The 27,880-nt window shown below is 44.9% G+C and overlaps 2 protein-coding genes across 3 annotated transcripts; both read right to left on the reverse strand.

The window, feature by feature from the left end:
* Positions 1-2,394: 2,394 nt before the first annotated feature.
* On the reverse strand, positions 2,395-20,284 carry LOC142034135 (uncharacterized). 2 transcript variants are annotated; one of them, XM_075034823.1, is made up of 27 exons: positions 20,247-20,284; positions 19,827-19,991; positions 19,439-19,590; positions 19,044-19,212; positions 18,680-18,788; positions 17,974-18,119; positions 17,475-17,600; positions 16,875-17,054; positions 16,473-16,697; positions 15,831-15,957; positions 15,302-15,501; positions 14,322-14,534; positions 13,221-13,366; positions 12,545-12,672; positions 11,533-11,665; positions 11,077-11,209; positions 10,437-10,589; positions 9,914-10,040; positions 9,496-9,707; positions 8,587-8,749; positions 8,107-8,189; positions 7,146-7,306; positions 6,775-6,916; positions 6,220-6,416; positions 6,043-6,121; positions 5,390-5,521; positions 2,395-3,026 (listed from the first exon to the last, which is right to left on the reverse strand). In XM_075034823.1, exons 5-27 carry the CDS (start codon positions 18,736-18,738, stop codon positions 3,004-3,006), a joined length of 3,288 nt encoding a protein of 1,095 aa, XP_074890924.1. In that variant the 5' UTR covers positions 18,739-18,788; positions 19,044-19,212; positions 19,439-19,590; positions 19,827-19,991; positions 20,247-20,284; the 3' UTR covers positions 2,395-3,003. The 2 variants fall into 2 exon arrangements, with proteins under 2 accessions (XP_074890924.1, XP_074890926.1); XM_075034825.1 differs by lacking the exons at positions 19,044-19,212; positions 19,439-19,590; positions 19,827-19,991; positions 20,247-20,284 and having other exon boundaries at positions 18,680-18,800.
* LOC142034849 (uncharacterized) lies at positions 19,729-27,562 on the reverse strand. Its single transcript, XM_075036672.1, has 11 exons — positions 27,513-27,562; positions 26,896-27,113; positions 26,083-26,334; positions 25,783-25,974; positions 23,794-23,937; positions 23,556-23,659; positions 22,877-23,094; positions 21,029-21,249; positions 20,687-20,833; positions 19,827-19,991; positions 19,729-19,784 (listed from the first exon to the last, which is right to left on the reverse strand). Coding segments are annotated over exons 1-11 (1,719 nt in total). The 5' UTR covers positions 27,515-27,562.
* Positions 27,563-27,880: the final 318 nt, after the last annotated feature.

The following is a 27,880-nucleotide window of genomic DNA, read 5'->3' on the forward strand; positions in this document are numbered from 1 at the left end:
TGAGTTAAAGATGAACCAACCTGGGGCTGGAGTTTGTCCTTCTGCCAATTTCTGTGATGCACCATACAAGCCCAGTGTCTGCAAGGATCAAGGCTTCATTTAGCAAATTTATTAAGCATGTACCTGGCTTCAAACTGATTCACTGATAAACTAGCTCAGTGAGACTTTTCTCATAGAAATGAGCCATTTACCATTTCAGGCTTCTGGAAATAACCCAACAAATTCTTTCATCAAGAAATAAACCAACAAGCATAAAGATAGCCTCCAAAACTCAGTATCGAGCAACTCCTTTGACTTGCCTTTATTAGAGTTTCTCAGTTTCTTTGGAAGGGGAAGCCACAGTTTCATTCTTGTTGCCCTGTGATGAATGACTCCTTTTATGTGCAGTAGAAACACAATATGCTCACGGATAGGTGCTGGGGACTCAAAGAAAGGGTAAGCATTCATTTCATTCAGGTCAGGGGCTCACCTTCTGTGGATGGAACTTCCAAAAGCAAGATTGATTGTTTGCCATATTTTCTGGATTTCACTCTGGTAGGTGACACTCTTGAATCTTCCCACTTCCCCAGTCTAGCTGCAGAGAGAAGAGAAAAAGTAGCTGATAAGATCAAAAGTAATTCTTGTACCTCCATGGTACACACCATGTCATCTATGACTCCAGCACTTCACGCACAATGGGAAGATACTAACAAGCATTTTCTTCATGAGTTAGTTTTAATTTCTTAGTTCTAGAAATAAGGATTTCCCATTTTGACTATAAATTAAACCCTTTCTTCGGGCTTTTATTCCTCCCCTAAGAGCACAGCTGATATGATATTCTCTCCTCTCATGTTTGAAAACAAGATTACAGAAACATCTACTTCAGGCTACCTACCCAGGAACTTTGGAGTGACAATACTGTGGTCTTTCAGCCGTGGTGTAAAAACAGCTTCTTGGGAACCTTCATGTGCTGCGAGGGATAAAAGCACAGTATTAAAACCAGAAACTTTCAAAAGAACATTTCCTGGAGGTAGAACTGGGACCATCAGGAAATCTCTGTCCTACACTAAGGCAATCCTGACTTCCACCATTTTCAAAAGCAGCCTTAATTTCGGTGTCCAAATTCTGGTATCTTAGCTCTGTCTTCAGTAAGCGTTCAACTTCATTAGGTCCTATTGTCTCTGAGAGGAGCTAAGGATGCTCAGAGGCTCAAGTTCGGAATCCAGAACAAAAATACTCTTTAACTTTCAACCTTCACCTGTGTGTGGGTATTTCTTTAGCTACAAAGGAAAATAAAAGCATCTACAATACAGAAATTTGCAAATTTACATACTTATGACTTTGAGTAGTACACAAAACTCTGTCTCACTCAGGAGCTGCAACATATAATGATCTTGGTTCTGGAGCAAATTCTTCACCTGGCCATCCTCATCTGCAAATTCAATTTCACCTGTAACACACAGAAGTCTAGGTCAGGGTTCAATAGCCTGAAGCTACTAAGAGCTATGGCAATTAAATTCAAGACATGTGTCAGCTATGCAAAAGTTAATCCACATCTGAAAAACAGCCCAAAGTCTGGGTGATTCAGGACCACCTCTAAATAATTATCTGCCTCTCACCCTAGTGGTCAGTCAGCCAAGTTACATTGATGCGTATGCTTTTTGTCAAGGCAAGAACTAGGTCATAAAACTCAGCGCAAACCTCTTCTGCTGTGGGATAAGCTGCCTCATAATACATTGCACTTGCTATGTCTGGGAGAATTCAATGGATAGCCATTACAGTTTTGTTAATCAGTGGCAACTTGACAGGCTTAGTTAACATGACTGTATTCAAGGACTGAGTGTGAAAACCTGCAAAGAATCTGCCAGTAGATCTGGGTTGTTGGCATGTTTCATCACGTTGACATAGTAATGAAATCCTCATTGGAAAATATCCATCTAAAGAAAATATCATTAGACATTTTCTTCTAACAGCATTTAAAAGCACTGTATCTATCTGTGTATATGTATAATGAGAGGCAAGGATTAACCAAGATAATGAGTGCAGCCGGGGCAGCCTCAGTAACTGCAACAAACACCATCAGGAACATTATCTGGCTTTGTTAACACACTGGGAGGCTTGACGATGGTTTCACGCTGGAAGACAGAATCACAGCAGAAACCGCCCAGCTCATTTCAGAACTCAGAACCACACACAGCCATAAACCAAAGAGGTTCCTTCTCAGGGAACTCAACCATACCTTCCTTCTCACAGCCACAGCAGTATTTGATGCTCTCGAAGAGAAGCTGAAATTTACACTGAATGTTCAAAAGGGCCTTTTCATTTTCTGTTAAGAGAGGCGTAAGTCAAAGCAACCAAATAAAAACCAACAGCCCAGTGACCCTTCTCCAAATTTCAAATTAAGTGACCCTCCACTTGATTACTCTTATCAGCAGTCTCAGGTAAATGGCACCCTCCCAAATGTGAGGGGACTTCACAGCTACTCCAGACAGCACTGGACTCCTGGAAGATTCCATAGACCACTAGAAAAAGAGCTATCAACAGTAAATACTTCAGAAGTAGAACAAAAACAATGGTTGCACCAATCCTCTTTTTATTTGTTCTTTCCAAGGAACTATTAACAGAGTATGAAAAGAAACATTGTGTGAAACTCTGGTCTTTTTATTTATATTCTTTGGTTCTATGGGAAAAAAAGACACAAAACATTCTGAAACTCAAAAATGTTTACTTATAACTGAAGTGTACTTGTTAAGAAAACCACAGTGGAGAAAAAAGAAAACGTCTAGCAAAATTCCATACAAATATCTTTGTTTTGCTCTAAAACAAAAAATTGTTTGAATTCGAAAACTGTTACAATGAAAAATTTGACAAGTTTTATTTACTAGTGCCTTCCACCCTGCCTTTTACAAACGTAACCTGGAACCACAAGTCACAGAGAACTTTTATCACCTGTCTCAGTATGATGTTTCCCTGTGGATATTAGAGGCAGCAATCACTGAAGACGCTTATCTCTGTGTAGTACTGTTATAAACATACCTGCTGATAACCTGAAAAAGAAAGCAACATGGAGAGCAATGACAGTTTTTTCACTACTATATTCTAGGACAGGCAATCACAGAAAGTGACCTACAGGTGTTTTGTAGTGTTTGCCTGTAGGTATGTTTTGCTTCCTAAAATCGTCCCATTTTCCCCAAAGTCCCTTCAGAGTGTCAGCAAGTACCTAAATTCTCCCAAGGTGAAATTGCAAAGGAACCAAAACAAGTGTTTTGGTTTGGGGAGCAAGCTCAGAAAATGGGGAACCACCAAAATGAGTAGATGAAGGCAAAAGACCTTGCAGTTCCTCTGGATCCACCAGAGACGCCAGTTACTGGAAGCAAAACCGAGAGCTTCTGTCTTGGCTCCTGGGCACTGAAGTCTCACTCTCTTAATACCCACTATGGTTATGCAAAGGCAGGAGGAGTAAACACAGATTTGCGTCTAGGAACTGGGAAGGAGTGGGTTCACAGACCTCTTCACACATAAGCAATTCAGTCAATATTGCAGTGAGAAGAGAATAGGCTTTGCTGTTGGAAACGCTTGGCTGAAGCCTACCTGTGGAGGTTGCCAAGGAACTGTGCTGGCTCATAGTCAAGAGATTTTACATTGCTGTACTTCACCTGGAACTAAGGAATATTGCGCAGAAAGAGAGAGAGCAAGTGTTCTGATTCTGCTCCTGTTCCACAGAAGCAAAGGCCATTTCACAGCCAGGCTCTCTTGGCATCATGCAGACAGGCCAAAAGAATAAGAATGGTACGAAGGATATTTTCAGTTTCAACATCAGGCTCCCAGAGCACTGGTCACCAGCTGCTATATTGATCCCTGCAGTCACCACTACAGGGAATAGTTTAAGTGTACTCTTTGCTCAAAAAATCACATCTCTAGAGACCTTCAAGGTCTCTACCAGCAGACCTTACAGAAATCAACATGAGTATATTGAAAACATGCACAGGCAACATAGAGATGCTGGGCAAGGCTTAGAAGTATGGCTCTAAACTGTACTTGAAAAACCCTCACAAATATCCTTTGTATCCAAGATCATAAAGGCTACATAAAATGCATTGATAAGTACGGGCTCTTATGCCAGCTGTGGCCTCATGTGTTTTCTGCTTTACTGACTTAACAATGAAAACTATAAAATTATTAAACAACGTCAAGAATCTCAGCTTCCTTCTCAAGCCTACAAGTTATTGATAATCCAAGGCAAGTGTGAAAGTATTTCAACCAGGTTAAGCAAACAGAATATGGATTATCCATTACATATTCTACCAAGTACATCTCTAACTAAATACTTAGCTATTCTGATACTTCAGGTACTGCAGCTCTGTCCACAGGCACACATACCCTCCTCCCATAATCCACATTTAGCCATTGCCAAGGATAAGCTACGTTCCTCAAGAAAATGAGCTGGTGGCTATTTTACTTTGCAGAAGGTGAAATACTTCTGCTTCTGTCTCTTCAACCCTCTAAGCAATGCAGCTCCTCTTTATTTCCAGCAGCAGAGCTTCATCCCTCTTTGTGGCCCAAGAATCCAGCAGCTCAGAAGAGGGCTGAGCTCCCCACGCCTGTTTGATGTTTGCTGTCTGTTACAGAAACTCAAAACAAAGGCAGAGCATCAGTGGACAGCAGCAAGGGATTGCTATGCCACCACTACGGCAGCCTAGTCCAATGGGCAAAAAAACAGGGCAGGATCTACTGCCAGCACTATACGCTGACTCAGTGACTCTAGAGTATGTGGCAAGCTACATAGTGCACGTTGATAGCACATTCAGGCCCTTGCAAAGCTCTTTGTATCTCAATTTCAAAATAATGCAAACGATCCACCCATAATTACATCAAAACCACACCATTAATAATTTCAAACTCTAAGCATCACAGTCTAAAAATTCAGCAACAGCTTGAGGAAAACACTCTGTTCAGAAGACATCCTGCTTATTTTAACTCTTTGTTTATTTACTACTATAAACCAGTACACATGAAGAGAACCAGCTGCCTTACTCTCTTGCTGGTAAATTGCTTCCTAAGATCACAGATCTTGGCTGTATTACAACATTTTCCCTGGAAACCTTTTGTGATGAACAGAAAAGCTCTAACAAATGAATTCATAAGAAGCAAAAATCCTCCATTTGTGTAAATACCTGCTGAGAAAAGAAGGAAACAAGTCTACACGTGTGAATTAGTCAAGCACTTTGGTCTGCTTATTGGCCTTCTGGTGACTTCTTTTTAATGACCTGCAGCTCAACAGCAGACATTTGTGTGTGTGTTTTACCAAGGCACCAAAGATGAGAGACAACTTCTCTCGCCACATTTTGTAATCTCATATCCTATCCACTATAGGGAAACAGAAACTGCAATACAGGCTAAGATCCGTTACCTGTATTAACAAGGTCTGAAGGTTGCTGCAGATTCACCAAAGCTTGCTTGATCTCACACAGAGTCTTGGCAAGGGGGGAAGCTGCTATCAGGCCCTCCACCTCCAACTCAGTCAGATAAGCCAACTGGAGATCTAAACGCGAAGAAAACGGGGGGGCACTTTTAAGCCTAAAGGAAGAAGAGGCTCTTCATGTCTGGATGACTGCAACATACATGCTGCCACAAGGAAATACTGTGCTGAGCAGAGAGAATGCTACCCAGAGCCTGTGAGGATCACAGAACTGATGGTACAGAATTTTCCTGACCTCCCCACATTAGCATTTAATAGTATAGTAACACCTAATCTCTTCCCTACAGGTAGTCACCAGTAGCTGTAAAGGGTCTGCAGGGACAAAAGCTCCTTGACTTCCCTCTTACAGAAGAATAGAGGAGGCAGAAGTGGCTTTCCTGAACTGGAAAAATTTCAATTGTCCACCTCAGCAAAAAAAAATTTATGTGAAAGTAAGAGATAGCATAAACGGGAGTAAGTAATTATACATTTGCTCTGTTAGCAAACATATATACTCTCTCTTAACCTTGACTTCACTGACTCAGCCTTCTACTGTGATTGCTGAAAAGTACCCACGGCACCCACAACCAAGTCGCTGCCCTTACCATGTTCTTCATGTCCAGGGAAGCTGAAGAAAGCATCTTTCCTACTGAAGAGCTCATATTGCTGTGGCAGCTCATGATCCTGTGGGATAAAAAGGGCCCAAGAGTTAAAGAAATGGGCAAGTGGAAAAACTAGCAGAAAGGTGAGAGATAGCCCAGCAACAGACACCTGCAGCTCACCTGCCCTTTGACTACTTCTGATTTACTTCCACTGGCTAGGCTGTCCAGTGAGGGTACAACTGTCACCACATTCTGTCCTTGGACCTTCTGCTCCATCTCTCGTTTTACAGCTACATTCTTGTATAGAGCATTCCCAAGCAGCATTTCCAGAGCTTTCATTAACTGTGTTGCCTCTCGCCACGGAGCACCTAATGAACCTGACAAGCAATTTAAATGGACTTCTACAGAACCACATGAAGAACCGTAATGATCTCCAGAGTAAAACCAAGAGCAGGAACCTTTCTTTGGAAATTCCACAAGATGGTTCCAAGATGCCTCATGCTGTAACATTTCCAAACAACTCTGTGCTTACCCGTTCCTAAGCTGACAGACCTGTCTTCTCATGGAACTCACATGCAGACAGGCTGTCAGCTCTTACAGAACTACAAGACGACTGGAAGACACGATCTTGTGGGATCTTTTCTCGTGTGTATAACCCATGCTTTTTTTTAACTGGTCCACTGACGCTACCCTTACACTCCGCTTCTCTCTTGCTCTGCACTCTGGTGCTCTCACCTGCTTGGAAGTTGTTGCTACAGCATTCATCACATTGTTCAACGCCCACTGCTGCCCAGCTGCTGTCTGCAGGTTTATGCCCACAAATCCTTTGCCTGGCAAAGATTTTCAGGCCTTCAGAGTCCAGTGCTTGCACCACGTCCTGTTTACAGAAAGCAGTAGTATTATATTCTGAAAACCTCACAACTCACCCATTCCACACTCTGCCTCTCATATCAAAACAGAGATTAGTGTAACTATTTCATGCCAAAATAAGGCACCAATAGGAGTAAGACCTATCCCTCAGTAAACTGCCACTTCAGGGGAATCACTTATCTTACAAATTTCACAGTTACAAGACTCCCTTCCCTCAACTGTTTCTTCCCACTGACCATGAGACTTTGAATCTGCTGGCTGATTCTGTTGTAAAACACCAACACATCCATCCTGTGCTTTGCCAGCTGAGATGCCAGGTGCAAATTCTGGTCTTCCAGCTTATCGTATAGGGTGCGAACACTGAAATCCTCCAGAACCCTCCGTGCAAAATGTTCTTCTGAAATACAAGGTAAGTTTCACACTTAACTGCTGGCCACAAGTCTATTCTAATTTATTTCCCAGAAGGGGCATTGCCTGTCCATAGGATGCAAAAGCATTTTGTGTACTGTGAAGAAGGAAAATGGTTGAGGCAACAGATGTAAGAGAAGGTCTCGTTCCTTAGTGAGGGGGAAGATGACAGAGCGTTACTATCAACTCCTAACTTGCCCAGTAAACTGTCAGGGTGCTACTTGTCTGTAAGCAGTTCTTGGCATCACTAGATGGTGCCATCTGCTGGGTTCTGGACTTACTCTACCCTGTGAACATCCTGAAATTCCCAGAAAGAGGTCATTCCCAGAAGGCAAACAAGGCCCATGAGTCATGGGCCTTCAGAGAATAGAATGACCAACAGGAGAACCCAAGAAAACATTTTTAAAGATCTTTATTTTCTTCATTAGTCATTTGAACCCACTACTGTTTTAAAGGACGTTTCAGGGCTGGCCACTTACTTCCTAATTCCTAAGGAAAAAAACACTAACGCATTCCAACGACAGGAGGTTACACTCCCCAACTGGAGAGATAAAATGAACATAGCGTAGAAGTGCATGTGGTATGCACGCACACGTGTGTGTGTGTAAATGTGCGCAAACATGCGAGTGCATAGCAGCCAAAGTGACTGCATGACCTCAAGCGCGTGCATAAATTTCTGAGTGAGCAGGTACAAAATTTCATAGTAGAGAGTTAACAGAAGACAACAGAATGGGGAGTGAGTGGGAAGAAGCCAATGGGAGAACACCTGGGTTTGGCACCGCACTTCACCTGCACTATGCACAGCTCCTTTCTCTGTGAAGCCAGCATCTTCTCCAGAAGCATGAGGACCAACCGTCTGATAGAATTGAAGGCTAGATGGAATGACAGAAGGGGTGAAGAACATCTCATTTTTCTCAGTAAAATTAGATAGTGCATTATTACAAGCCTAGTTCAAGCAGAAGAACAAGTTTCTTGTCTGGATTTTGAAGTCAAAACATGCAGGGGAAGCCTAGGTCAGGTAATTCAGACAATAATACTCTATGCAGATGACACAACAGAGCTGTTTTACACTATACTGGAAGACAGATGGAATACTGCTGGGGAGCTCCTGGGTAATACCAAGAAACTCCCTGTGCAGCTAGAAACTCAGTGTACCATAAAGCTGGCAAGAAGTCCAGCATCAGGGACTGAGTCAGTAATTGCAATAGGACATGCTTTTGTATTATCAAGGTCTGAGCTCCTGGTACCTACCATGAAAAGGTGGTTTACCTGTCTTTAAGGAGGACGTACTCTGGCGGGATGTGCGGCTCGCCCAGGCTCCTCCATCGTGGCTTCCAGCTCTTCAGGGGGCTAATGTTAGGGACAGCAGGCTGGAGCACTACAGCCAGGGTTGTCAGCACCACAATCAGGAGGCCCAGAACAAAAAGGACCACTGGGGAAGCCAAGAGGGATGGCATAAAGTAAGAAACATAGGAAGCAGTGTGTATCAATACCACAGTCTCCCTTTTACACTTTACTAAATGCTCTCCCTCCCACACAAAACCAATATTTGGCAACTTTTGTATTCATTACATGGGCTTCTGCTTCTCCCCTTGCTAATCTGGTGCATGCAGGCAAGGAGGAAAAATGCTTTCAGCACTGGTAGCTGAACGTGACAGGATCAAGGATCACGCTTGCAAGCCACACTTTCATTCCTGTTGCTTTACTGTCCTCTCACTGATGGACGAAGCACTGGTATGTACACAGCACTTACACAGAGGTATGGCTTTGAGGAAAGACCTTAACTGCCCTTGTGTTTAGCCTTTAGTGAACTTTTAAATTCTGCATTTAATTTCACTTTAGTTTGTCACAGAAACACACTAGCATTTTCTGCTTTCAAGCCAAGGAAAGCAAAGCCCTCAATTACTTGAATTCCTCAAGCAGGGTGTGGAGAGAAACACAACTGCTCCTTCCCTCTCTTCCCCCTTCAGCTCCTACACAGGAAGGTTCTTGGCTAGAGAGCAGTGAGCTTTGGGAAGGGAATGTCCACAGGAGAAAAGGATTAAAGCTGACAAAGCCAGTGGTTTTATGGTATTAAAAAAAATAATAATGCTTGTTTAAACACACCTGAAGAGGTACAAGAAAGGTCATGGCTAAGCATCAAGGTTCAAGGTAGGTATCACAGTGTTTTGGCTGTACCTGTGATAGCAGCCCAGTTAGGAGCCACGTTCAGATCCCGTTGCTTCAAAACACCATGTCTGGCCAGCTGGAACAGAGAAGAGGGCTGGAAGGATACATCTCTGGGGTCACAGCCCACATTTGCTTCATTCACAGTCACAATCAAGAAGTGTTCCTGAATGGTCCTATCCCTGAAAACATATGTCCCAGACTCCAGGAAAACATGGGCAAACCTAGAAGGGAGAAATAAGGAAGGTGCTGGTTGATCCAAGTTTTCTTTAGCCTCCAGCTGTAATGATGGTTAAATACATGGACTTGAACACACCAAATTTTGGCATTTTCACATACTGCTCACTTCCAAGGACCTACTGATTCTGTGAAAGACTCGCTCTCAGGTCCTGCCCATAACACATGCACTGTTAATCACGCCAGATATTACCAGGAGATGTTGAGGTGAGTCTCCTGGACGAGGTGGTCTAGCCTTCGGAAGGGTCCAAAATCCCAGCTTGGGTTGCTGTTATATAGATGCTGCTTCTGATAAACAGGGTAATAGCTGGATGCACGATCTGGGAACAGTTCACCACAGTGTCAGCAACTTTGACCCACTTCGGTTAGGATAGCTGACACTGGTCTGGCAAAGAACTATGTAACTGCATTTCTTTTATAGGGCTATGCAGTGTCAACTTATTTGAGGTATGCAGTACTGCTCAAGAAAGGCTTTCATCTTCTAACAGAGGAAAAATTTTACCTCTATTCTACAGAAATCCAGTCTAAAAGTAAAAAACACCAGGTCAGTCACTGGCAGAGCCTAGACTACAGTTCTGGAATCCTCTGAGGGTAAGTAAGACAGGGAGGTGAAGGAGAGTGCTCATACATGCGGTACTACCAAATGTGGAGTCATTGCTCTAAACGGGTCTAGACACATATATCTGCAAAGAGCACACAGACCCAAAACCACTCACTGTGAGAATTGATGCTAAGCTGGAAAAGGATCGTGTCTCCTGCTTCCAAACATACTACTGGGTTAGGAACAAGGGGCAAGGCATGGATGTCTTTGGAGGAAGTCCTCTGGACTCGATGACCTTTCTGCAGCAATTGATGTGATGAAAAATCTCCTGCCACAGGCAACAGAACAAAACAAAATTAATTCTGCAAAAAGAGCAGCATGTGAAAACACCTAACCCTTGGCAATGAAGGACTATATATTTTGTGTCTGTGGGCAGTTACATCTCACAAGGCCAAATTCTGCTCTCAGTCACACTACCATAAATGTGGAGCGACTGGAATTAGGAGCCAGCATGCACTTGCCAACAGATTTGCCTCCAAACTGAGTTTCCTTCTAGTTCCTTGGAAGGCCAAAATCATCCTACAATCTTTATTTGACGTGTACCCAGGGAGCTAACTGTGCAGCCAGTGCAGGTCCCCATTGTTTACTCCCAGATAGCACGAGATCTTTCCCTACTTTGTAAATAGTTTGAAATGTCTGACAATCAATTCCCTCTGTGCCAACCTGCTGTCTGCTTGCTGTGCCAACTTGAAAGGAAATGAATGGCTTAGTCTGGCTGGAACTTAGGTTCACTCTCAGGGGTTCGCAAGCCTTACCCGTGAGAAATGCATCCAGAACATCTGTGCTGGAGACAATGAAACCTAGCACTCCACTGGGACTAAACAGAACCAAATGCACTCGCTGACTTTTCTTCACATGTTCGTCTGGGCCTAGAATGTTTGCCACTTCCTATTAAAAGCAGAGGAGAACACTGATCACTGATACAATCAACCCTGGACTCAGACCCTGGTTTGTGATCAACCTTACCTTTGGCTGTACAAGACTGCTCTAGTGAGGTTTTATCCCCACCATTCAGGAACTATCATTTCTCAGTAATACACCAACCTGCTGCCTGATCAGTACTCTGGGCAACGAGACATACTGAGTCTCTCCTCTCTGCTCATGGTTTTGTACCCTTCTATAACCTCAGCCCCCAAGAGTCCCTTTACCTAACTGTAGTCTATAAGGTCAGACTTGCATGCTGGGAAAGCATTCCCTCACTCCATACTTACCCTCACTTCTCCTTCGTTTATCATCAGAAGCAGCTCTCTATTGATACCAAATCCCAAGGAGATCCGTGGGGCTCTCTGCAAACACAGTTGGTCACAGAGCTCCTCAGAAGAGACGTACTGCTTGCAGTGACATCTATAAAGCGGACAAAAGGTCTCAATCACTCGTGATCTCTGAGCAAACAGCTACAACATACTGATGGTCAGGCTAGCCCCAGTATCTTACAACCTACACAATGAGTGGGCCTACTCTATATCCATGTAAAACAGGATAGAGCAAATTCACAGACCATCTCATCCAGTACTCTGTCTGCTATTCGGTGCATGGGAAAGGCCAAAACGCGATACCCCGCTCTATAAGAGGCTTCTCTTGGTGTCTAATAGAGATGAACTTCGGTCCTGTAACAGAATATTATACATCCCTCCCTAAAGTTCTGCTTTAAGAAAATGGGTGAAAGCAACAGAGTACCATTTTAACACACTACATTTCTGTGCAATCCATGTCGGGAGAAGATTTTGCAATACAGAAGTTTGTTCACAAAGAGAAAAAAGTAGTATCATATGACAAGAACTAGCTTCAATGTTTTAGTCAGCATTGAAGGTGAGGGGCGCAGGAATGAGGATCCATTTCCTCAGTTCTGGTCTAAATCTAATAGAGGGATCATCCACTTCAGGGAGGGCTCAACCTGAGGTACACAGAAAAAGTCTACCTCAGAAAACGTGAGCTCTGTTCACCCTCACGTTGTCACTCAGTGCTCATTCTGGTGTCTCCACCCAAGCATACAAAATCACCAGGTAATGTTGAAAACACAGACGTACTCTCCAGGTAGAGGAACGAGGCCAATGAATGTGGACTGAAGGCTGGTATCTCCACAGAAAGGAACTCCAGCAATGGAAAATTTCTCAAAAACACCTCCCACAGCCCTGTCCTGGAATGACTTCATGGGATCAGTAACTCAGCCACTCAGAACTAATTGTGAAGTACTTCTTAAGAAGAGGCTGGGTTGAGACTTACATGCCCAGCTCTGCATTAATCTCTCCACCTGCAGGCCCACAAGAAGGAGAACAGTCATATCGCTCAGGAAAAACACACTGGCGCGTAGATGCTAGACGGACCTCTCCAGGAGCGCAGAGCTCATCCACCTGAAAGAACAACACTCATCCAATGTGTGAAACCAGACAAGCTCTAGCACTTCAACCAAGATGCAGCAGACAAAATTATCTTCCTCCCCCACCCACACTGCTGACATTCAACGTAAAGGTAATCCAACGAGGTCCATTAAAAGACAACTTGGAAAGTGTGGAAGAAAGATCACAACACTTTCACTTCCCATCCAAATTCCTCAAGCTGGTCTAATGAAGAACTCCATATGGAGGCTTATATTCCTGCATCTATCATCTGAGACACTTGGCTGCTCCCCATTGCTGTAGTATGGAAGTATCTTTTGCCTGCAGCCGTTATGAATTTCGCTTCACAAGATTTTGGTAAAGATGACAATACCAATATCCTACAAGGAAGGGGCAAGGGTCTCAAACAAAACAGCTAAAGGACTTGCTTGTGTCTGCAGAAGCCCAGAGAACTAAGCTCAGATTGCATGCACGTACACACCCTGAGAGAGGGCCTAAAGCACTGAACTACTTTCCTTCTCCTGCATGTCATGCAACAACTTTGTTCTGAAGCCAAACTTTACCTGAGGTCGGCAGTCCTGATTGCTGTTGCTGTCAGGGTCTTTCTTGCCTCTCTCATCATAGTAAATGTAACCTGCCTGGCAGATACAGGAGGCATCTGACTGCTGGAAAGCCCGGTTCAACCCATGGCAGGTACAGCTGGCAGCACCTTAGAGAAAAGGTTGGATTTAGAGTGGTAATCATGGTAGAGAATATAGTTGGAAAAAACTGCGCTCACCAAAAAGCAGCAGTTCCTGTGTTGAATAATGCTCTGGCCAAATCACACTGCTCATTTTAGTGACACTCCTGGAGTCTGCTGCCCCGCTAGCACAGCAGAGTGAAGCCAACAGGAAAGCCAGCTGGAGCCAGCCTGACTTTTCCTCCACCAACACAATCATTAGATCATATCCTGAAGTGCTCATTTAACAAGAGATGCGAAAAGGCCCAGCTGGTCATTTGCCACAGTGGCGTTTTGACAAGCACTCCATTAACTTGTACATTAAGCCACCGGATAGGGTAAGGACCCAGTCAATCAAGGTTGCCAAGCCCCTCTCTTGAGCCTCAACACTCTCAAATCCACTTGATTTGAAATGCTGGTACAGTACTGCACAGTACACTGAATAAAGCATATGCACTCTCTGCTGTGCTTAGCCACCTACCTTCCAGTTTTCTAGCCTTTTCCCACTTTATCTTAGCCCAAGCTGGACATGTTTACAGTGCCCAGTTTTGGCTCAAAAGCACACCTACATTTAATGCAAGCTCCCCAATTCAGGGTAAAAGTACTCTTGGTGAAACTCCACTGCTTTCAAAGCAATGATAGAGCAAGAATTAGTAGGGCTGCTCATCTCATCTCTTCCTTCCTTTGAAGAAGATGAATTCAAATCCCCTCTGCTAACAGAGCACAAGAGAACAAAAGACAGCTTTGAATATTGAATGCTCCTTCTGGGTGGGACAGAGAAAGAGCAGCCAGGCATTGATAGCACAAACAGCATCATGAGGATCCCATCACGTGGGACTTGTGGTCTGTCATGAAACCATATGGGGGAATCACATTTCTAGGTGATTTCCTTTTTAGTCTTTCTCATAACAGAGGTGAAAAGTTTCCCTCACAAACAGCAACTCACCAGGCTGAGAGGAAGAAGAGCTGCCACAGGGGAAACAGGCAGGCTGAGCAGGAAGGTGGTTGAAGGTGTTGGCAGGACAGGCCTGGCAATCCTCTATACGCTTTGCAAAGTTGCTGCTCCCATAGGTCCCCGGGGGACAGGGCAGAGGGGCAGATGCCAGGGGAGGGCAGTAATAGCCACTAGGGCATGGCTTCTTGTGGTAACTCTCACTGCCTAGAGAAAGTGATAAGCTGTTAGACACAGACACTGCTTAAGGACCCAAGCAAGTGCTAAGAGATAGGCAGAGAGCACTTATTTATTCCAGCAATACAAGTACACATGCCTATATATATGTCTATAAATACAAATATATATAAATACACACGTATGCATACATAAAGTTAATCAACATTAAACATTTTTCAATTTATTTTACTTATATTTAAATACAAATCTTGATTCTTGTGTCCCAGTTATTTCACTGGACAAATCCAATGACAAGAGTGGGTAGACATGATCTCCTCCATGGTATATGGCAGGAGCTAACACGTCAGTGAACTCAACATAGGATCCCAGCCAATAGAGACTTTCAAATGCTTGTAAAGCTATTCCTCCTGCACCTAACCCAGCAGGTTGCAAGCAGCAGTGGCTGTCGCACAGCAAACTTTGAACCCCTAGGTTCACTCTTCTACTTCTTGTAATACATTAACTCTGAGCCTCTCAGCTAAGCCACAAAATTAGAGAAAACATGGCTCGCAAGGGCTTGGCAGGTCATCCCCTGAGAGACAGGACACCAATATCCAAACCACTCTTGACCCATTTCTCTAAACTCTTCTAACAACCCACCACAAACAAATACTCCACAAACTAATGTGACAGCCCTCACCAGGGATTTGTAACTGTAGAGCATTAAGAACTTTGCCCACGTAGAACTTAAAACTTTCTCATTACAATTTAAGATGCTACTTCTTGCCCCACTCCTCCACGGCAGCTCCATTTACCTTGTGGGCAGATGAAGCCTGCTGGGCAGGGCTGACAGGGTGCCGTGATGAGAGAGGCACTACGATAGCTGCCTCCATCGCAGATTCTGCAGAATTTCTCAAATGAATCCCTCAGACCAGGCAAGCTGAGGGCCATGTACCCTCCTTCACAAGGCAGTGGATGAGCAGTGCCTGGGGGACAGTAGTAGGGAAACACACACCTGGAAGGCAAAACAAGGCAGGAAGAGGGAAGAAAGTCTCTGGAAATGTTTTGATTTCTGGATTCAATGACCAGTGCAAACTGAAGGCAAAATTAAAAATGGTTCTCATCTGGTCCTAAGCTCAAGCTAACTAGTAGAAATCATAAATCACCCTCAGTCTTAGCAGTCACCAAATCTGTAACTGTAATTACAAAGATACCTTAGCTTTTGCACAATGCACAAAGACCGTGGTTGAAGCATTAACTCGGGTTTTATCACAGACACACTTCCCAATACTCAGATTTTTTAGAAACTTAAAGCTGGCTGCACCAAACATGCTAGGTACTCACAGCTGCTCAGGGCTATTGTATGTCGACGATCCTTCGGGACAGTAATACCCAGCAGGGCACATGGAAGGCACAGCTGTGCGAGCACCACAGTATAGGCCAGGCCTGCAAGGCTTAGGATTTACTGAACCTGGTGGAAAAAAGGGGAAACAGTAATTATGTGACATTCCCAGAACAAGAGTGTGTGTGTTGGGGAGACAGTCAGCAAGGGGGCTTATTAAGTGTGACTGTCCCTAAACACTGCACTTTTCCTCTTGCTCACAGAGAGGCCAGATGTGTTGGGAACCAGTTTGCTATTTAACATGGAATGCTAACACCTGAATGCCTAGCTCTAGATGATGAAAGATATCTGCTTCTTTTCTAGGACCAGACCACTTCCTTTGGGAAACCTCAGCTAAAGGAGAACAGGAAGGGAGAGCTGAGAAACGGGAGATGAGAATTCAAAGGCCAACAGCCAGGAAAAGGATTCGGGGTAATAAATCCACTTTAAAGCCACTCCGTCAGTGACCATGTCCTAGGAGGTCTACTGCAAAAATATGTCTAGTCACTGCTAAACGCTGTGGCTGTGCCTGCGGTGCACCGTTCAGCCATCTAGACTCAGAAATGGCTGGAAATAAAGAAAACAAAGGAGCACGCTCATGTCACCTGCTGGGCATTCATAGCCAGGTTTACAAGGTACTCCTTGGGTGTTAGGCAGCCCTGTCTGTGCTGGATCCGGGCAATAGTATCCAGGTGAGCAGGGATCACACTCTTCCAATGATTTTGCACCAGGCTGGATCCTGGAAGTGCCAGCTGGACAAAGGAAAGCATCCCCTTTCCCAGGGCACCAGTATCCAGGGGGGCACGGATAATCCTCAAACCTGGTCAGACCTGTTAGGAAAAGAAATGAATGAAGAAAGGGAGGCTGAATGGCCAGGAGGGATTCCAGAGAAGGGCTCTTAGCTTGCTGCGAACATGAATTATCTCTCCCTTTCCCTATCTCATCTCAGGAAGTTTTGTAATCAGCTCTAGAGGGTGAGAAAGGGCTTGCTTTCACCTGGCACTTACCTGATAAAGGGCAGTGATAGCCTGGAGGACATGGCTGGCAATCTGTCAGGCTCTGAGCTCCTGGGTGCTTGCGGTAAGTTTGTGGAGGGCATTTCTGAGGTGCCAGGAGACTGCTGTGGTCGCTGCCATTGCCTCTGAAGCAATAGTGTCCTGATGGACACAGGTAGGCCTCTGAATCCCCTAACAAGCAGAAAGCAGGGCTTTAAAGAGTCATCTTTTCATTGTAATTGGAACACCTTTCTTCTCTATCCTCCCTGGGTCCTTCCTAAACTACTGTACACATGTATACAACCCACCTCCACAATCCAAGCCTCTCTTCTCACAGATAGCACACAGGGATATTTGGAGGCTGGTTGTGATCCCAGGCTGTCCTACATTTCCAATGTTTGTTGGAACAGCACATTATATTAACAGTGTTAAATGTCTCTCTTCTCTGCAGACACTAGAACTTATGACTAGAGCATGTGTCCTACTGCAAGGACTGTTCCACAATGCACTATCTGGTATCAAAGGTAGCCTCACCAGACTCAGGGATACATACAACTCTCTTGAAAAGCAACTCCCACTCCCTCCCCTCGCTCTTTACCCCCAAGTTCCAACCTGCTTTGCACCAGTGGCCTGGTGGACAGGGCAGGCAGTCTTCTCTCTTTGCAGCCCCTGGAACATCTCTAATAGTATTGGCAGGACACGGTATAGGTACCTCAGATCCCTCCAGGCAGTAGAATCCTACAGAAATGGACGGGAAAGAGATGAATGTAAAATATGAAGCCCTCCAATGGCAAAAATTAGTCAGCAAGACCCTTCTGTTGTTGTAGAATAAACATCTACACAGCTGTTGGGATGCTGCTCTGCATGTAGAGAGCCAAACCAACAGCCTTCAAACTTTGCTGGACTAGCAGCCTAGCACCATAAATTCAAGGTGGCCTTTTGGTCCAGCACACCTCTTTGTTCTGACGATATAAAACCAGAGAAAACCAATGAGCAATGACAACTTCAAAGAAGTGACCATAATATATTACACAAGATAACAGACGCTCTCCAATTGTTTAGAAGCAAGTCAATATTCTATACCTTAAACACTATTGAGATTCTCACTTACCTGCAGGGCACAGCCCTGCACACACCTGACCCCAGCGGCACCCAGACAGGATGCGCCAGGAAAAGCTGTGGCCCTGTGGAGTAGATTGAGAGCTCCCAGCAAGGCAGAAGTATCCAGCAGCACACTTCCCCTCCAGCTGTCCATGCCTGGAGCAGAGAGGACAGTCAGAATTTATATACAAAGTACTACTAACGATTTGGTGCAGAAGCAGAGCAAGTATTGATGCAATGAACTCTGTGAAGTCTGCAACAAAAAATAAGAACTTCTTATACTGATATGAGACAGAAAATAGACCCATTTTCTCCACTTATAAAAACATGCAGATTACTAGAGCGAGCCAGGCACTTTTGAGTTCAAATTCCGTGAACATGGACAAATTGCTTCAGATGAAATTGTGGATGACTTTCCACTGGGTTGGACTTTCTGGATTACTTCCACATTTTCACAAATGCTACCCACTGTCTCCTTCAGATGCTTCTTTGTATCGTGACAATGACGTCAGACTGCTTTGAGATGCCTCCCAAAATTCACAGATCCAACACCTCTGTAACCAAAAGCTGTATCTAAGATTATATTTCTTTCCTTGAATGACAGAGTTGTGGTAGAAAAGCTGGGAGGAACTTAGCATCGATTTATCAGCACAAAACAAGGATGCCAAACTGCTTAAGACAAAGTGAAAAAATGCCAGATTGAAATGAATCATAACCTGCAGTAGTGACCAGGTAAGCAAGGCAGGCATTCCTTCTCATTCCAGAGGCCAGTCATATTTGCAGGAGTGAAGGTGCCTTCAGGACACGTGAGAGGAACCCGTGTGCCTGAAAGGGAGATCACAGAGACAATAAAAAACCCTAGGAAGACTGTTGTGATCTGACAAGACTCTAGAAGCGTATCAGAGCATAAAAAATGACTCCCAGAAAGCAAGGCAGCAACTATGCCATATTTGCTCATTGCCACCTCCTCATCAGCCGGCCTACAGGAAGACACACATTAGGTTTGTACAACTCTAGGATCACAGTGAGGCACACAACATTTGAATCCTTGGCATAGCAGGTATGCAAGTTTCAGTGGACCTGTAGGACAGTAAGAATGTGGTGGGCAGCGCTTGGGGTCTCCTGCCACCACCTCCTGGCAGTAGAATCCTCTCTGGCATGGAATGCAGGATGCAGAGCCCCTGGCTGGCTGGTATTCCCCAGCAGGGCATGGTGTTGGGTGAGCTGTCCCTGACTGGCAGAAGTGACCCTGGCAATGACAGAGAAAGAAGAGGATTGCATGGAGATGTTGGCAAACTTAGGGTCTGTGTAAAGGGTGAATCCCAGAATTACCAAAGCCTAGGGCAACACTCCATGCAGATATAATCAACATTTCGATCAGGCACATGTGACCCTTTGCCACTGCGGAAAACGGACACCTCCTGCCCAGAGCTAAGACCCACCCCTTTCACTGCCCAGCTGTCACTAAGCAGTACCTTAGGGCAGAGGAACGCTGTGGGGCTGACGGTGCTGAAGTTTGCTGGGCAGTAAAACCCCTCAGTACAAGGTCCTGTTGGAGAACTCAAACCAACGCTAGCACAGAAAGACCCAGGATAGCATGGCACACAGCTCTCTGGGGAGGTACCACCTGAGGAGGAAGCCAAAAGTCAAGGCCAGCAAGAGAGGGAGATGAAAGTACACCCACTACAGTCACAGCATCATCAGCACTTACTTGAACTGCTAACACATTGCCACCATCAGGCCTGGCTGAGGGTACCACTACCCCTCAGTGACCAAGGGGCACCCCCTCACCACGGCTGCCAGCAATGAAGTCCCCCATTGCTGTGGACCACAGGAGAAACCTGTGGGTGAAGTCACACTCACCTGTGGCATTGTTCAGGGTCCCCACTGGGCAGGCAATTGGGAAATGAGTACCCTCTGGACAATAGTGCCCAAGTGGGCAGGGCCCATTAAGTGGGAACGCAGATGTCCCACGTGGAATGGCATCAGTGGCTCCTCCTTCACAGTAGTACCCAGCTGAACACAGACCTGCCATGGGAGAACAGAGAGGGTGGCAATTACCAGCCCATGGTACCATGGTCAGTGAAGAGGCACCTCCTCTAACCCTCAGAAGTAGGCAGATAACTCAGAGAACATAAGCTGGAAGCCCATCCTTGTCCTGTTTTATCACTGCTGATATCCTGGGCCGTTCACCTTTTGTTTGCCTTCCCTCCTTCTCTTCAATCTTTGGCCTCTATCACTTCCTTCCTTTACTTGCACTGACCTCATCTGGCATTTGCTTACCTTTTCAAATCTCTAACTGGTTCCTCATATTTTGTTTTCTGTGGAAGGAGTTCTGCCTGTCTTCTTTTCACGTGTCCAACCTTTGCATTTTGGCCCAGTGACAATTACTCTGAGCTTAAACAAGAGGGGAAGGATTTAGGAGGACAGAAACAAGAGCAATAAAAGGGTTAAAAGCAAAGAAAGAGAAAGCAGAAAAAACTAAGGGAGACAAGGAAAGCAATGCCCTAACATAAAAATAACATCCAAGACAAATGCTCCATTAAAAGAATGAAACAGAGAAAAGAAATGACTGATAGGCACAGACCTAGGAAAGAAGGGTGCCCTCCAATAGCCTTTACGACCTCTGTTCACTGAGATATGTTTTCTACTTCCTTACATCCTCCAGCCCTGAATCTCCAACCCCTCTGTTGCAGGTGGTCTGTTATTAACCAAAAACTCACCATCAGGTTCCCAGTTAGCATCTCCTCTGCAGTACCTCCCCACTGGGCACAGCCTGCAGGCAGTGGGGGCAAACGCCCCCTCCAAGGTGTTCAGTGTCCCCTCGGGGCATGGCAGGGGGACAGCCGTCCCAACTGGACAATAGTAACCTGTACATTGAGAGAGATGAATGAGACACCGCTCAAAAAAGGAAGGAGAAAGAGGTGGGGACACTGAGCTTGCTCTAATACCATCCCCTGGAGTGAACCACTACTATGGCTCAGCCAGAAAGAGTTGTACAGACATCCATCATATCTCTTCCCACTTGTATATTAGGGGTTTTGCTGCACACGTGTATTGCTCACCTCTGGGGCAGCCGAGCGGCTCAACAGTGGCAGCATTGCTGCAGGCTGTACCAGCCGGGCAAGGGAGGCAGACGCTTGCCCCAGGCACAGGGCTGAATGTGCCAGGCTCACAGGGCAGTTCGACCCCAGTGCCCGCAGGACAGTAGAAGCCGCTGGGACATCTGTATCCGTGAATCCCATCAGAAGGGCAGGGAGCAGAGTTTCCTCCCAGGCAAACATAGCTGTAGAGAGAAAATCCAGACCTGAAACAGTGAGCTGACAGCCCTGTTTAGAGGCAATAGGTGGGGGAGGCACTAATCAAAAACCAACGGTCAGCACATTAACAAACCCTTGAAAATGCAGTTTGTTTCAGTTTTGCTAACAAGTTTTCCCCATCATCTGGAATATAGTGCCCACCTGGAAATCCCAGCAAATGGCTTTTTTGCACTAAGCTGACTGGAAAGCGTTCTCATTCTGGAAGGAAAAGCCTTTGAAAACTAAAGTGTTTTTTTACTTCAAAGTACAGGGCCCAAGCGTTCAGTTCCTGCTGTCTTTGCTTAGTCTCCTTTTGTCCCCAATCTTCTTGTAGGCTTCTGTTTTCACGCCATATAGTTCTAACATTGAATCTTCTCTTTACCACTTCCCTCCCAACACTCTGCCAACAAGATGAAGAAATATAAAATCTATTACGGTTAAGAGCTGAGCAACAAAGAAGTGGGAGCCATGGTCCCATTGCATGCTGTAGACAAGGATTCAAATGATGTAGTTTCTGAAGAAGAAACAATTCCTAGTCCTTAAGGCAAAATACTGAGTGCAAAAGGAGCAGCACTGAACAAAAGAACAGCAAAGCTGTGTTCTTTTGCCTGGAAGCAAGATCTATTTAGGACTGAACGGGCTATGAGAAGTGATGGATGCTACATGGTACAGGTGTTGAAAAGCAGCCTGGGCAAAGCACAAACTGTACCCTGTTGGACAGATTTTGGAAGTTGAGAGTCATTTATAATCATGTAATAATCATTATCACTCAGCCCAGAAAACCTTAGCCAATACTGTTGCAGGCAGGCTAAAAATCTTTCTAGGGTTAAAGGAATTTTTGGGAAGGCTCTAAAATTCAACTGAGAAGTGCAAATCCCTATTATAGCCACGGAAACAGAATTCCTGGGTAATTATTTTTAGTCATTCCAAATGCAGCCCTTGCTTGTATTCTAAGTTCAGCTTCAACTTCTAGCCAAATTTCGTTGTGGTTTTCTTCACCTGCTATCAGAAATCTTTCCCCACAAAATCTCATTACACTACAGTGAAATCACTTCTAAAATTCTCTTTCACAGACAAAATAAACTGAGCTTCTTTAGCTTCTTACTACAAGGCATACTCATGAAATGGACAAGTACAGCTAACAGCACTTTTCTGCTTACATTATGAAGGCTAGAAATGTTACCTTGTCTCTGGTTATTGCACCACCTTGTGGGAAAAGAGATAAAACACAGAAGAGGAAAAGGATGCCCAGGTCGAATTTTCAGCAAGTGTGATTATGAGGCTAAATAAGCGATTTGTAATACACTAAACCTACAGTGAAAATAGCGAAAAACCATATATAAGGCTGGGACAGAATGTCACGCAAACATAAGGGAAAAGGAATGGCTCTGAAACATCTACTGAGATCACCAAGTAGATGCTGTGTAGCTGACCGGAAGGGCTAAGAACAAAAGTCGTTGTGGTTTAATCAATCTTGAGTATAAATATTTGCACACAAGGCATTCGACAAGAGACATTCAGGCCCGGTATCTTTAGTTTGGATGTCCCTCTACTATAACCTATAGCAATCCTGACGGCTAATTTTGCCACTAACAAGCAACTGTCTCACCGCACCCGGCGTTACACAGCGATGTCTGGGCCAGATCAGACAGTCCTGCCCCACTGCAATACCGTCCGGCTGGGCAGGGCTGGCACTGTTCCTCTGCCTCCAGGCCCACAATGGTAGAGAAGGATCCAGGAGGACAGGGCACAGGATACCCTGTACCGCTGGGGCAGAAATGCCCTACAGGACAGATGTCATTACCAGGCAGACCAAGGCTGGAAGATTCCACCTGTATCAGAAAAATACAGAGCAGAGAAAAAGTGTTCTTGAAAGAAGATTTAGCACAATGTACTACACAGCCAGGTTCTGGAAAGGGCACATAGGAGCTGAGTCCTACAAGTTTGCTGCCGCTGAAACTAAACAAAGACCACGGCTGGCATAAAAAGGGCACTGGCTGCTGAGGCGTGGCTGATGCCACCTTTTGGAGGAGATATTAGACAGCATGCTCCAGTGCAATCTACAGAAACGGAGGTCTGGACAGAATTTATTAGTAGGCAGCAACATATTCCAGCAGACATTAAGAGCAGCACATCACTACATCTGAGGAGCTTTCAAGGGCAGCAGTAAAAGGCACGAGCAACCCCATAGAGAGCAGTAATGCTTGGAAAATGTTACACCAGAAGCTACAAGATTGTGACAGACCATTCCTTGTCACTAGGTTTACTGTCCTGCTGCCCGGCACTCACTCACCCTGTGTTTGAAGGGGGCTGGGCTGATGGCTCCCTTGGCACAATGGTAACCTGAACTGCAAAATCCAGAAGGCTGTGATAGACCTGGTGCTGAACAATACATGCCTAAAATGAACAGGAAAGCAATCTCAGTGTGAGGGCCTGCACAGAAGATCAGTGCAGGAGTCAATAACATGAAGGATTTTCCTGAACCTTCCCATGTATGCCTCCTGGGTTTCTTGTGCCAAGTCCCTACTTACCTGCTGGGCAGGGCTCACAGTCAGACTCGCTAGTGGTGCCAGTCCTGGGGCCAAAGGTACCCTTTGGACATGGATGCTCTGTACTGAAGTTGGTACCTGGCAGGCAGAAGTACCCAGCAGGGCACAGCTCAGGAGTATGTGAACCTAGAATACAAAGAATAGCACCTTGATCAGGAGATATTACAAGAGGTGACAGGCAATGTCGTTCTCTATCAACGTAGTCAGCCTTCCTCCCCCATTAGTTTAGCCAGACCCAGGACATGGGATTCATTGTGTGTACTTCTGATTTAGTTGCTCAGATTCCCATTGCAGTAATTGGAGAGAAACAGCACTTCCAGAGGAACTGCATTTCATCTCATCCTAAGGCAGACATCTAAAAATGAGAAAAATAAATTGCACCTCTGAAGTGCCTCTCTCTCTTCATTGACTACAAAGGGAGTACAGAAAACTAGCTCAGATTCGGATGTCTACAAAGGAGCTGTCTACAGTTTTATTAGAGTAATCCCATCTAGGGAGTTCAAGCACACTCGTGCAAGCTGTATTTTTTGCATTTTTTTGTTGCATGCATGAGCTACCACACAGGGATATCTTTGTTACTTATATTGTCCTGGGCATGGAGTTTCTTTCCTCAGATAGGAGAAAGATTTGGCTTCAGCCTACTTGTTCACCTACAGCCTCATATTCTTTGAAATGTGTTTTGACTTCCATTCTTGGCAGAAACTGATGCACCTGCCTGTCCAATCCAATTTATGTAATACTGACTTAGTAGAACCTTAACAGAAGAAAGGAAGCTACAGCATTCAAAATCCTTTTTTATTCCACTAAGTCTAACAGGAAGACTCAGCCCTTAGTGACATGGAATCTCTTTTTATTGCAATACACAGCCCCATCCAGACTCCTCACTTTTGTTAGGCTGTTCACAGAAGAGTCCTGCTGGGCGGAGGTCACGAAAGTCCTTCCTCTCCTGTGACTGGTACGTCCCATGCTTACAGGGTATAGGAAAAGCAGATCCCATGGGGCAGTAAAAGGCTCGTGGACAGCGATAGGGAAAGGGAGAAACTGAAGTCTGGCCAGGTGAGCAGTAGTTGCCTGCAGAACATGGTCCTTCAGAAGTGGTTTTGCCCAGCCTTGCAACAACAAAAGCAAAGCCTTTCCTTTTTCTTTACCAGAACAAAGACAATGGAAACCCTTATCTGCTGGAATCATGAAATGCTTCATCATATACCTGTAAGGTGTGTCAGAAAGTACCTATTCTCTGAAGTTCAGCCTCAAATAAAGAACATCTTATCGCACAGGAAAGTCAGTTCTTAATTATATGCCTGGGGGAAACATAGGCTTCCAATTAAAATGCTCAGGTGTGATTCTGAGTCTCTCAGTCGTGGTTCCAGCTCTCCTATAAACTCATATTAGCTCAGTCATTTCCTCCCTGTTGCTTCAGTTCCTCACCTGAGAAAGGAAAAGCCTCTTTGTCTCACAGAAGGTGATGGGTGAATCTGTTACTGTCAGTGTGACCACAAATATTTCAGTGTTGGGGGGAGCAAATAAACATCTTGTACAGACAGATGGTGAGAACCTCCGAGAAGGAGCAGCTGTCTCAGAGCAGAGACCCTGGCTGCTAGCCAGTACCAAGTGCCTGTTTGCCAGGATATTTTGTTTCCCCGAGAGGCCAAAACCATAAAAGACATCTAGAAGAGGTGGCTGAGCCAAGGAAGAAAGGTGTAATAGCAAGCAGGAAGTGTTTATGTATGACCGGAGACTGCTACCGAGAACACAACAGGAGTTTTGGAAGACAAATGATTCAGGGCATTTATACTTAGTGTACAGCCTGCAGAAACCATCACTAACAAAAGATGATGTGTGACACTTATTGAGTTTGTTCCTCCTATATTTGCTAAGGACAAGCTCGTAAGAAATAAAGCTGTAGTGAGTGTCTATCTTGACTCACATTGCGTAACCCCCCAGTTACCAAATACACCAGCAGAAACTCACCGTTGCAGAAGTATCCAGCTGGGCAGAGCTGACAGTCTGTTGACTGCCATTTCCCACTATCAGAGTTGAAGCTTCCAGGGCTGCATGGGATTGGGGATTCAGAGCCTTCAGGACAGTAGAAGCCAGGGGGGCAGTGATTATGATCTGGCTGTGTGGATCCAAGACCACAGAAATACCCAGCGTAACATGCTCCTGCAAGAAAGAAAAACTTCAGCATTTGTTTAAGCAACCAGGAAACATTAAAAAAAAATCCAAACTGGGAGACAAAAAAGATGTTAGTTAGATGCATGCAATACACACCAGAAACACTGGCCAGGCCTTCTCCTTGGCAGAACTTCCCCCCAGGGCAGGGCAAACAGGCATTACGGTAAACCATCCCAGACTGAGGTAAAAACGTGCCAGTGGGACATAGCTCTGGCTTGCTGCTACCTGGTGGGCAGTAATGGCCTGCTGGGCAAAGGTTGCCTGCCTCATCGTTAACAGGATTGGGTATACGTGCCTTTGAAGTGCAGTAATACCCAGGCAAACAGGGACCGCTTGGGGACGAGAGTCCTAACGAAAAGAAGCATAAAGTGAAATAAGCCAGTGGCATTACATAAATCACAGCTTCTGGACTAAACCAGCTAGACAAACCTTGTCATCACAATGACTTCAGAGTCTACTGGCCTGTGACTAGCTCTGTTACTTAAAAGTTCAATCTACGATCTCCACATTTATTTACACAACTGATTACCAGACAGCAAAAGGTCTAAACAGCTTTCTAGATCACCTTTACAGAAAGGGCTGATCGGTACTGGTCTTTCCACCAAGAGACAACCAAGAATGAATGAATCCTAGAACCCAAGCTGTTCGGCTTTTGGTTTCATCATCTCTGCTAAAACAAAAGCACCATAATCTGCCTCTTTAATTAAACTTACAAAAGATAGTTTGTAAAAATCTTTAAAACTGAGCACAAAGAATCTCTACCCAAGAAGTCCCAGAGATCATTACAAATACTACTTAAAAGTCATATGAACTGCATACAGAAGAACACTTGACCCATTGGTGGATCTTTTTGACTCTCCTAGATACAAAACAGCCTAGGATTGTATTTGATCCATACATGACTCCTACCTGCACTGGCACAAAATTTGCCTCCAGGACAAGGCTTGCATTCCCTGGGATTTCCCAGTCCAGTTTGGTTACTGTAGGTGCCCTCCGGGCACGGGTACTGATTGGCAGCTTTTGTTCCCGACAGGCAGAAATATCCTGCTGGACATTCTATTGGTTTGACCACGCCACGTGAGAAGTTTTCTTGGAGATCACCTCGGTGGCCTTTTGGGGCACAGAACCTACCAAAAAAACCCCAAGTCTTGCCTCAACCCATGCTCTCCCTCTATTCTGCCAGAGACTAAGAAACTTTTTCTGTGCAACAGTGACATTCTAAGACTACACAGAAAACAGAAAACAAATTACTTGAAAGGAAACAACTGGAGAGCTAAGATGCAACCCATCACAACCATTTTGTCCATCCCAGCAGACAGACCTACCAGGACGGATTTTCTACGATACACGGGTTGCAGTACAGAAAATGACACAGTAAAGGGAAAGGCAATATGGAAACAGAAACAAGAAAACCAGCCTTGTGTATCAAAGGCTACAACACACAGATCTGCCTAAGACAGAGGGAAATACACATGCTAATTCCTAAGGAAAGCATCCAGAGGAAGGAGCAAATCCATTTCACTTACATTCCTGCTGGGCATATTTCACACTGGCTTTTACCAGCCTGGTCCTGATATTTTCCAGAGGGACAGGGTATGGGCTCTGGGCTGCCAGTGGGGCAATAGTGACCCACAGGACACAAATAGTCTAGGAGCAAAAAAAAGAAATACACTTCTAACATCACTGCTCTGCTTATGTCCTGAACAGCTTTATAGTGCCATTAGGGGAAGCATCACCACAAATGTAGAACTGGAAAATTTAATAAGATAAAAGGTTTATAAGGAAAAAAACCCCACCCTGGTTTTGTTAAAAGCATTACTAAACACAGATTTGAGCAGTGCAGACCCATGCACTGCACTCCGAACACCAACTTCACGTATCACTGAACTAGGCT

Source organism: Buteo buteo, chromosome 9 (genome assembly GCF_964188355.1).
Source record: "Buteo buteo chromosome 9, bButBut1.hap1.1, whole genome shotgun sequence".
NCBI lineage: Eukaryota > Metazoa > Chordata > Aves > Accipitriformes > Accipitridae > Buteo > Buteo buteo.

Coding starts and splice junctions, on each gene's coding strand:
- LOC142034135 (XM_075034823.1), bottom strand. CDS start 18,738: ATGACTGGCCTCTGGAATGAGAAGGAATGCCTGCCTTGCTTACCTGGT. Junction 14,535..15,301: donor AGGCTTCATCTGCCCACAAG/GTAAATGGAGCT, acceptor CACTTTCTCTAG/GCAGTGAGAGTTACCACAAG. Junction 3,027..5,389: donor TTCAGACCTTGTTAATACAG/GTAACGGATCTT, acceptor TTTCTTTTTCAG/GTTATCAGCAGGTATGTTTA.
- LOC142034849 (XM_075036672.1), bottom strand. Junction 25,975..26,082: donor AGGCCTGGCCAGTGTTTCTG/GTGTGTATTGCA, acceptor TCTTTCTTGCAG/GAGCATGTTACGCTGGGTAT. Junction 20,834..21,028: donor GCCGCTCGGCTGCCCCAGAG/GTGAGCAATACA, acceptor CTCAATGTACAG/GTTACTATTGTCCAGTTGGG.